The sequence below is a fragment of the Myotis davidii genome, unplaced genomic scaffold (genome assembly GCF_000327345.1).
Source record: "Myotis davidii unplaced genomic scaffold, ASM32734v1 scaffold44, whole genome shotgun sequence".
NCBI classification, from domain to species: domain Eukaryota; kingdom Metazoa; phylum Chordata; class Mammalia; order Chiroptera; family Vespertilionidae; genus Myotis; species Myotis davidii.
The window spans coordinates 5,089,074-5,100,114 of record NW_006299705.1 but is presented as its reverse complement, the minus strand read 5'-3'; the positions used below and the strand labels follow the sequence as shown (position 1 = coordinate 5,100,114).

The 11,041-nt window shown below is 39.9% G+C and overlaps 1 protein-coding gene across 1 annotated transcript in view; it reads left to right on the top strand.

Annotated features, from left to right (window-relative positions):
* DMGDH (dimethylglycine dehydrogenase) overlaps positions 1 to 11,041 on the top strand; it is a 54,659-nt gene that overhangs the window by 19,953 nt on the left and 23,665 nt on the right. The window contains exons 9-16 of the mRNA XM_015571575.1: positions 818 to 863; positions 1,110 to 1,204; positions 3,140 to 3,309; positions 3,698 to 3,851; positions 5,704 to 5,869; positions 6,343 to 6,473; positions 7,721 to 7,938; positions 9,219 to 9,376. Coding sequence (XP_015427061.1) covers positions 818 to 863; positions 1,110 to 1,204; positions 3,140 to 3,309; positions 3,698 to 3,851; positions 5,704 to 5,869; positions 6,343 to 6,473; positions 7,721 to 7,938; positions 9,219 to 9,376 — 1,138 coding nt within the window. The remainder of the gene's footprint in view (positions 1 to 817; positions 864 to 1,109; positions 1,205 to 3,139; positions 3,310 to 3,697; positions 3,852 to 5,703; positions 5,870 to 6,342; positions 6,474 to 7,720; positions 7,939 to 9,218; positions 9,377 to 11,041) is intronic.

Here is an 11,041-nt window from a genome sequence, read left to right as displayed (position 1 = left end):
TGGGGTTTGAAATAAGGAAGCAGGAGTGAGGACTGAGAGACAGGAGGTACAATTATTTAGATTTGGTGATTAATTGCATTAGGTTTGACGGAGAGATAAAAATAGCAAATAATGGCAACCTTTCTAACTTGACCCCTGGTTAGATGCTGAGGACCATGGGGAGAGAAAACCAGAAAAATGAGTGTCATTTTTTTATAGGTTGGGTTTAAAGTGTTAAGTTTAGGTCTCTGGGACATCCGGAGGGAGAAAACCAGATGGAGATATGGGCCTGGAAGGTGTAATGTCACTGAGGGCTCAGGTAGTCACCTATGGAATCTTATAGGCATGTGCATGTGGAAGTGTGTCTCTGGTACGTCACTTACATATCTTCTTTGGAGAAATGTCTATTTGTATCTTTTGTCCATTTTAAAAAGTTGTATTTCTTTGTCTTTTTATCATTAAATTGTAGGGTTCTTTATATTTTCTAGATATAAGACCCTCATCAGATACATGATTTGCAAAATCCCATTCTGTAGGTTCTTTCACTTTCTTGATAGTGTCCACTGAAGCACTAAGATTTTAATTGTGTATTAAAATTACAATCAGAATGTGTAATTTTTCTTGTTTTTAATTAATTTATTAACAAAGATGTGTTGAACTGGAAAACTAACAAGCAAACAGATTCCTGGAGACCACTCATATAGATTCTGATTCAGTAGTCTGGAGTGGGGTCCAGTAATCTTTATTTTTATGTTGTTTGTTATTCTAGTGCAACTAGAACATAGGACAGGCATTTGTCAACTGTCTACATATCTGCCAGTGATCATTTACCTTACAGATTACCCTCAGACAAAGGTGTTTTACTTTTGTTTCATCACAATCTAGTAAGTTTTTCTGCTTCTTGGTGACTAACACAGTGCCCCCCCCCCAAAAAAAAGGTTAATTAATTATATTGAGTTGAATCTTGTTTTCTTGGCTTAGAACTGATTATAAACAGCAGACTTAAAGAGGGGAGAATGCTTTAAAGATGTAACATCTGACAGTTTAACAGACACAGACACTCAAAAACCTAGCAGCTGGGCCTTTGAGAAGAAGCAGGTTCCGCAGATTAATGCTAGAGATGAAAAAAGAACCTCTCCTCATCATGTTCCCTTCCACTTCATACATTATTTCCTTATGAAAATTTTATCAACTGGGCATCCTCTGTTGTTACAACAGCCACTATGTATTGCTTGCCTACTATGTGCTTTTAAATGTCACGTCAATTCATTCTTTATCAACACTATAAAGAAAATGAGCTCATAAAGAAAATGAGAAGATTAAAGCTCACGGTGGTTACACAACTTGCCCAAGGTCCTGCAGCTAGTAGTGGCAGAACAAAAATTATACCCAGATCTCTTTATTCTATGCTTTTAGCTACTAAAACAGGGGTTCTCAATAGACGTTTCATAACACTTAGTTATGTGGCATTTTACATATAAATTGGTGATGGTTAGAGAGTGGACATTATTAAAAGATTTACTTTTTTAAAAGAAATTAGATTTGATTCAGGATTATCCCCTAACACTTGCACCCTGCCCTACTTGTTTGCTCATGGGCATTGTTGAGAGGGAAAGAATATGATGGTGTAGCAATGAGACCAGAGGAAACCAAAGTATAAGCCTGGCTATGCTCAAGGATGCTGCCAGGGATATGAATTCTGTCACGTGTGTCTTGGCTGAAAAAAAAGATATAGAACCATCAAAGTCAAGTCCAATAAGAGGGAGTATACACCGGGGTCAGATGACTGACTTTTTATACTGAATCTGCCCTTTATTGTTGTGTGACCTTATTTAACACCTATGTGTGAATTGGTTTTCTCACTGGCAAAATAGAGTTGCTGAAGAATTAATCAGTTGGTACATGTTAGATGGAAACAATGCCTAGAAAATAGTAAGCACTTTCAATAAATGTCAGTAAAAGTTTGTGCAGTTTCAAGTCTTGTATACAGTACCTCTAGCTCTCAAAGATGGCAACTGTTGTATTTCATACATTGGGCCTGGGTAAGTGAATAAACATTTTAAGCATGTCTTTCATAATTATTTTAAGCACATATTTAATCATTTTTCTTGCTTTCTTAAAGCTTAGTGAGGTTGTTTGTGGATAATTTGGATGGCCTGCCTTTCTTCTTTAAGCTATCAATAGAACTACCCATTGCTAAGTTTTTATTCTGCTGGAGAAATGGCCTTCTAACACATTTAGGCACTTGCTTTTATCAAATAGCAAACCTGGTAAAAGTTAGTTGACATTTCCAATCTTTGCTAAGCTCCTCCCAAGCACTTAGAACCTGGCTGTTAAGGTGCTGTGGTTTGAGTCCTGTAATTTCTTGCATTTAGAGGTCTGCTCATGAAGCTCCTTTTCATGGTCATCTCTCCATGAGCCCCTGCTCAGCCAGTTCCCCAGACGCCTCTCTTAAACCACAGATGAACCCATGGTTAAGTCCTTCACTAGACGAGAGTGAGTGGGTGGAACAGCACACAGCCAACATTAAATTATGATCCCTCCATCTATATCACATTATTTGCCACAATCATGTTCTTGGTTTTAAAGCATCTTCATATGGAAATAAAAAACAAGCCCATCTTCTACACTAAGTGACCCATTAGTTACAAAATACAGGAGCCAGTGTTCCTTTCTGCCTCCTCCCCACAAGTCCCAGGGTGAGTGCCTCTTGTCTGAATGCTTCCAAGATAATGGCCCAAGATCCTGGCACAGAACTAAATTGGTCCAAGAAGAGATGAGCATCCCACTCCACAGTGTACATGTGTCTGCAAATTTCCAATCAGGAAAATCAGCTCAAGAGGGCTGATCAGGTATCAACTACATCTGCCTGTTGCTTCCTTCACCCCATTTTCCTAAAGTGAGCATCCTTACTAGCTAAGAGTTGTAGGCTGCTTTGTATGTATGCATCTCTTGAAACTAGAAACAAACTAGCTACAAAGTCAGGTGCATTTAATTTAGATGCCTAAATATGTTTTCTTTTTGAGGAAAAAATATAGCATAAAGATTATGAATAGCACAGAACACCCCAATTTTAAGGCCCTATAAAATATTTGGACATGTTTTGTTGTTTGAAAATAACACGTGTCAGTAACAGCATATGTATCTCTATTTTTGAAAGATATGGCATAATCCACGCCGGCGGGGTAGGGAAATATCTCAGTGACTGGATCCTGCATGGAGAGCCTCCTTTTGACCTAATAGAATTGGATCCCAATCGATATGGCAAATGGACAACCACTCAGTACACGGAGGCCAAAGCAAGAGAGTCGTATGGATTCAACAATATTGGTAAAGTGCAAATTTACTGTGTCTACAGAGTGTGTGCAAAATGGACTTGCAGCACCTCTGACTCTAGATGCTTTTTGTTCTGTGCAGTTTGGTGGGAGTGGTTAGGGAGTCTGAAAAGCCTTGTGCCTCTAAGATGCAACAGGAAATCTGTATTAATGTATATATTTCATGTGCAGAGTGCATCAGTGATTTTCAGTTTTAAATTCATTTTGTCTTTCCCCTTGGATGATCAATATAAAAATGACAGCATTGATGGTTTTATTTTACATCAATTTAATACAGGTATATGCTTCTGTATTTTAAATACTGCTCTCCATTTTGTCAATCCCTTCAAAGCGTTTGCTAGCTTTGGTTATATGTTGTTACCGTCCTGGGTTTCCTTTTTCAGTTGGGTACCCTAAAGAAGAACGGTTTGCTGGGAGGCCGACTCAGCGAGTGAGTGGGCTTTATAAAACCCTGGAGTCTAAATGTTCCATGGGATTCCATGCGGGCTGGGAACAGCCACACTGGTTCTACAAACTGGGCCAGGACACTGGGTACAGGTAGGTAAATGACTTGACCTGCCTGGGGCTCTGACTGCAGAATGCAATTTCAGAGGTGGGATGGAGGGACATCAGTGCCGATTCCCCTCCCACCCTACCGCTCCATCTCATTCCTACAACATTTACTTTCTGGCAGTGGAGCCATTAGTCTATCCCACATGACACTGGCCCACATCTAGGACCCATCTGGCCCCACGAGCCCTACACCAGCCCCGGTGAAGCCTCGGCTTGGCATTTCCCAGGAGCTCAGAGGAACCTTCTCACCCCCTCCAAATCCTCACATGCCTTGGGTTGGCTCCTAAAGGTTTGTCCCAGCTTAGGAGGCCTGGTTGAATCACATAGTATGGAAATAGTATGGAAATATGGGTCTTCTAGTTATCAGGGAATAGCTCAAAGCAACTGCCTCTCAGTGTGTGTATATCAAGTCATGCAAATTGTATGCACTGTTGATAAAGGAGGGGAAAGGATCATTTAGGTAGCATTTGAGGTTAAGCTAAAACATAAAGGCTGTCACTAAAACAATTCTCTGAACTCCTCTAGAGTGGTTGCCTTTGTTTGACTTGGATTACATGTCATCATTGTACTTGGGATTTATAGTGATTGCATATTTTTTTCTCATGAGAATTCATAACCCAAGAGAAGACAAATAGCAAATCTAGGAATTAAGTTACCTTTTTTTATTGCTTATTTAAAAACGGTTTTGATGTCCACTTTAACACCAGACCTAAATGGTGCAAAATATAGTAGAGGGCCAGTTGTTGATTACTTGATTTGGGCTCCCCGGGCAGCCAGTCTAGATGATCTGAGGGCAAAATATTGGTTTGGTTTTCCCTAAATGACTCAGATAAATACCAGATCTATTCTTAACCTTGTGCTGTTTGGATCTGGCTTGTTTCTTCTACTAGTTTAATAATTAAACTCCTGAAAACTCATTTTGCAGACTTAGCATCCTGCTCTGAAGTTCAAATACCACATTAGGAGTCCACTTCATCACGTAGAAGGGACCCTGCATAATGAATCGGAGACCTTTGTTCCAGGGCCAGCTCTGTCAGTAAATAATGCAAAGCCTTGGAATTCACATTGTGTCTTTTCTCTAAAAAATGAAGATGTTGGATCAGATCCTTGCCTAGTCCCGGTGTGGAGCCTGTGAATGCAGAATACGGGCCCCACCCAGACCTGCTGCATTAGAAGCTGTGTTTTAATAAGTGCAATGATTTTATTTGCATTAATATTTCAGGAGTGCTGGACAAGACAGCTCCACCCCCATATATTCTGAATTAGGTCCAAAAGGTTAGCATTTTTAAAGAATTTTTTAATATATTTTATTGATTTTTTACAGAGAGGAAGGGAGAGAGATAGATAGTTAGAAACATCCATGAGAGAGAGACATCGATCAGCTGCCTCCTGCACATCTCCTACTAGGGATGTGCCCGCAACCCAGGTACATGCTCTTGACCGGAATCGAACCTGGGACCTTTCAGTCCGCAGGCCGATGCTCTATCCACTGAGCCAAACCGGTTTCGGCAAAAGGTTAGCATTTTTAAAATGCTCGTTAGGTGACCACGGGACTGGTTGACTTCTAAGCTCTCTTCCAGATTTGAAAGCCCACATGTCCTATCTTATTTTCTAGTTAATAGATAATTTATTCACTATGAAATGGGTTAAAAAAGACATATAAGTAACTTTAAAAAATCAGATTCCAACATAGACGTATGATTTGCAGAGTAGAATTTTAGGTTGCATTTTTTTTTCCAAATAGAATTTACTACGTAAATAGGGTTAATTAAAATATCCTTGTTCTGTAATTTTCTGAAAATGAATGACAGTTGTTTTATGACAAACTGTGTTTCAGGCCAAGTTTTCGCCGCACAAACTGGTTTGAGCCGGTGGGCTCTGAGTATAAACAAGTTATGCAAAGAGTAGGGGTGATTGACCTGTCACCATTTGGCAAGTTTAACATCAAAGGCCAAGATTCTACTAGATTGTTGGACCATCTCTTTGCAAATGTCATTCCAAAGGTAAATAACCTTATAATGGTACAAGGTTCAAGATTGTGGCCTGTTTAACTCTGTCCTCTCATTTAAAACAAAAAAATAGAAACCCCCAATATGTTATTTTAGTCCACTTAATGATTTTGGTGTGAACACTAGAACCCTTCAACTGATCAAGAATATTCTAGCTAATTTCTTAATTTACATTTTTATTGAATGAGTTGTCATCCAAGGATCTTATGAACTTTGCTTAATTCTGTCAATAGGAACTACAACTTTGACTGAAGTATAATTTTTATGACAAATAATTGTAATTTAAACTGAGAACTTCAAAATTAATCTTGGACTTAGGTTTGTAAGTAATTCAAACAAGTGATATAAATGATAAGATTCAGATGTTTTTCATTGTTGACACCCACATTTTTATTTCCATGTTGGTTTAAAAGAGATACATAAGATTTTTGTTTCATCCTGAGATAATTTTCAATTCTTTTGTGCAGGTGGGTTTTACAAACATAAGTCACATGTTAACACCAAAAGGTCGAGTGTATGCTGAGCTGACTGTTTCTCACCAGTCTCCTGGGGAGTTTTTATTAATAACTGGTTCTGGATCAGAACTTCATGATCTTAGGTAAGTGTGCACCTAGTAAGACAATTGTATATGGATTAAACATTGACTCTGTCTTAAGATGAGTTTTTCTTTCACCAGTAGTTGAAAGTACAACTTTAATTCTTAAACCTTGTTGATTCGAATAAACTTCATGTCTATATGGAAATTATTGAAAAGTGAGGGACCCTGTCTCCACCCCCTTCCAAAAGGGAATTCCTCTACTGGTTCTAATAATATCAACTCCTATTTATGGGCATCATCATTGTGTCAGAACTCTTTTTACATATTGTATTAATTACCTCTCTTAATATGTTTGTATGGTATACACTATTCCCATTTTCAGATGAGGAAACTGAAGTTTGTATTAAAGTAACTTGCAGAAGCCAGGCCTTTCTATTCTGATGCCCACATTTAGTAAGCTGCCTCCCTGGGGTATCTTCTCCCTTTTTCATGCTTTATGCTCTCTGGTCCCCTGTTGGATCTAAATTGTTGACCGTCAGGTTGATCCTTCACAAGAATCTTTAGAATTTGGAATATTATTGTTTACTAAATGCCAGACTAGCGATGAATAGGTATAAAAGTTGGGCAGGAGAAATCTTGACGCTGACAGATTCTCACTCTAGTTTAAAAATGATGCAAATTAGATCCTCCAATCCAGGATGTATTGGGAGCCATTTTGGTAGTAGCTTAGCTTTGTGTAAGTCCAGGTGATCCTCTTACAATAGGCCTGTGTAGTTCGAGGGACTGCTCAATAAATCATAAACAAGCTCTATAACCGGGTTCCAATAACTCATCAGGACAGAAATGGAAACTAGTCTTTAGAGTTTTTATATTTTCCTTGTGATTGTCAGAGTAATTCTGCGTCTGATGGCAGGCCCATTATTAACTTTTGGCAGCGTGAATGTGCCTCCTGTGTACAGGTATCAGAGAAAATTTGGGTTTAATTAATTTTTGAAGATTGAGTCATTAGTTTAAATACAATAGGGCTGTCACTATTTAATTGTGTGCCAGAGCTCATTTCAATTGAAGGATCCTTCTGCACTGTGAAAAATTACCCCCAGTTTATATAAGCAGGTGGTTTACAGAGAATCACTTAACATGTCTGGGATCCAGTTTCCTCAACTTTAAAAATTAGGTGATTATATGAAACGACGCCCTGGGGACTTTCTGGTAATTCTAGACACCAAGTATGTCTTCAGAGAAATAATATGTTACCAACATGCATTATTCAAGCAAGATTTAACACAATGTTTATGACTCAAATGCAGATGGATTGAAGAAGAGGCAGTCAAAGGTGGATATAATGTTGAAATTAAAAACGTAACTGATGAGCTTGGAGTCCTTGGAGTTGCAGGGCCACATGCAAGAAAGGTCCTTCAGAAACTGACCTCTGAAGATCTTAGTGATGATGTCTTCAAGTTTCTTCAAACCAAGTCTTTAAAAGTTTCCAACATTCCTGTCACTGCTATTAGGATATCTTATACTGGTAAGAATCAGAAAATAATTTAGAGTAAAATTTAAAAGAAGCTCCCAGAAATGCTCTCTCTCTCTCTCTCTCTCTCTCTCTCTCTCTCTCTCTCGTATAATTTTGGAGAAAGTGTTCTCCTGCCCAACTTTTATGACAATTCTCTCTCTGCACCTTTAACCTGAGAGATCATTCCACAAATTTCCAATTATAAGGGTAGATAAAAGAATGGGAAGATGATGGCTTCTGGAATAGTTGGAAGGGCTGACAGAATATTTAGGCCCGTGGACTCTATCTGGGAACATTCAAGGTTGTCTCCCATAGAGACCATCTTGAATGTATCAGGCACCTCTCTTGCAGCATTCCTGTTTTCCATCTTCCTTTCTAGGCTCTAAGTGTATTGAGGAAGTCTTCATATAGTACCTAACCTTGTACATAGTAGGTATTCAGAACAAGAGTTGAATGAATTTTCTTCACCTCCCCATTGGTGCTCTGGGCTCACTTCTATCTTCCTCTAGACCTCCTTGTCTTTTCACAGAAGGAGTACTTGGTGCCAGTCATTTGTTCAAGTACATGTTGCTCTCGCTTTGGTGGTGTCCTGGAAAGACACATCACCACCAGCCCTCAACATTGGGGAACAAGGAGAACACACAGTACAAAGGCTGTAGCCCTTCCCTGGCATCTGTGTACCTTTTCCCCACCCTCTCCACCTAACCTTGGCAAAGTGGGGACAGAGTAAAGCACGAGCAGAATAAAAAATAAGCAGACTGGGTTGGGTTTCATTTCCTTTGGTTTTTGCCTATAGCTCTAATGGTGAGAGGAATGACCAGGTGGGGAAGAAAGGGGGAGTAGGAGGAATTAGAGACTGTGTCCCACAATGAAGACCATTTGAATAAGTGTCAACTGCCTATTTTTTTAAGCCTTGTGATTTTGGGGCAAGGAGTTGGGAGTAGAGTTTCCTAAACCTTGAACCCCTTATCTAGATAAACTATGCCATGCTAATTACTCAACATCATGAAACCAGTCAGGGGTCAAGATGAACTCCTCCTGCGCTACAGTCTTTCTACGTCATGTGAAGAGGTGTCCTAGATACCGCCCTCTGTGTGAGAGACAGGATTGGGCATGAACTTTGCAGTAGGTTTTTGTTGCATTTTTTCCTTATGAACTGTTCTTTTAAAACTCAGCAATGTCTGTGTTGCATAAATGGCATCTCTCCATTTATTTATGTGTTTTCGCTAATGCATACTATTCCTTGTGACCATTGTTCTTACTCTGATGTGGCACTTGTGGGTTTCTTTTAGGTGAGCTGGGCTGGGAGCTGTATCACAGACGAGAAGATTCTGTGGCACTGTATAACGCCATCATGAATGCAGGCCAGGAGGAGGGAATTGACAATTTTGGCACATATGCCATGAATGCCCTAAGACTGGAGAAAGCTTTCAGAGCCTGGGGGTCCGAGGTTTGAAATGCCAGCATCTTCATTAAAATGTTGTTTATCGTATCTGATTTTTATATAAGGGCTAGTTTTATTTTTTTTTCATTCTTTATTTTTACAAGGGCTAGTTTTAACTGCGTCAACATTGGCTCTGACGGTAAGAGAAGTTATATATTATTAGGTAACTTTATTTAATTAGAGGAAGAGGTTTTTCTTTTCATTTTCCCAGTTGAAAGTTTAGTGTAATTATGATGTAATGTTTATTCTGCCTAATTCCTCCTCTTGGCAAAGAGCCCTGGACACTGTCTCTGACTGTGTGTGGAGCTGTAGCTGCTCTGAGGGAGCCTGCCTACCTCCCACAATAGGAGGACCACCTTTTAAATTCTTCCTCCTCCTCCTCCTTTTCCTCCTCCTCCTCTTCTGCCATGCTGCCCATTATCATTTTCTTCTTAGCCTATTCCCTTTGGGGAAATAATAACAAACGGGTTTTTTTTCTGAGGAGCACGGTTGATGGTCTAGGACCGTGGTCGGCAAACTGCGGCTCGCGAGTCAAATGCGGCTCTTTGGCCCCTTGAGTGTGGCTCTTCCTAAGCCTTAGGAGTACCCTAATTAAGTTAATTACAATGTACCTACCTATATAGTTTAAGTTTAAAAAATTTGGCTCTCAAAAGAAATTTCAATCATTGTTCCGTTGATATTTGGCTCTGTTGACTAGTTTGCCGACCACTGGTCTAGGATGTGTTGTCTAGCCTACTTCTACCATTGATAACGGGAACTAAGGATTTCTATTTGTATTGTTACACACCATTTTCATATGCATCTTGTCATGTACCTTCTCAATTCTCCTGATTATTGATGATTCTTGGACAAGGGGTTGAGACTCAGAGTATCTAAATTATCCCCATTCTGCACCCAGTCACACTAAGAAACAGTAAGCAATGTTGATCAGGTTACATGAAGTGGCCAAACTATGGTTCAAACTCTTTTCTCCTATTTATCTCCAGCATGACAGGCTATCTCTGAACCCCTTAATTTTTTCAGATTCCTAGTTGTTTCCTTAGAAGACATTGAGGTTTTAGGCTTGAAAAGTGAGATGAGGAATAGCTGTAAAGGGTGTACATTAGAGAGGGGTCTCTTGGGTCTGAATTTATCCTCTAGCACACATGTGGCCTTGACTCTCCAGGGCCTCTGTTTTCTTTCCTATAAAATAAAGATAATCTTTCTCCTACAGAGTTATAGATATTAGTCTATAAAGTGCCTAGCATATAATAGAATGAATTCAACTGGAGAGCAAAGGGGGTTGGGAAGCCCAGGCAGGGCCCCCTGGGCAGTTAAACTATGGGCAGAAGCAACTGGGCTTTGAGGTAAGGAGGGCAGCCTCCTGGAGTCACTGTAAGAAGGGCCCTGGGGCCGGTGGGCATTTTGCAAAAGAGATATTCTATCAAGGGATTCCCAGCCTACAACCAGGGCCTTAGATGAGGATGTAGCAGGGAGAGTCCCCGCACTGCTCCCCAAGGAATGAAGCCACAGAAGCAGTCCTTGGAGGCCAGCATTTCTCTACCTTCCTGCCTTTTATATCTCCTGCCTTCTCTGGAAGCCATCCTCTTAACAACTTTTCTCCATCCCAGGTCCCTGATTTCCCAGCAGTACCAGTACGCCCTCTAGTGGTATCAAGCAGTAAATATTATT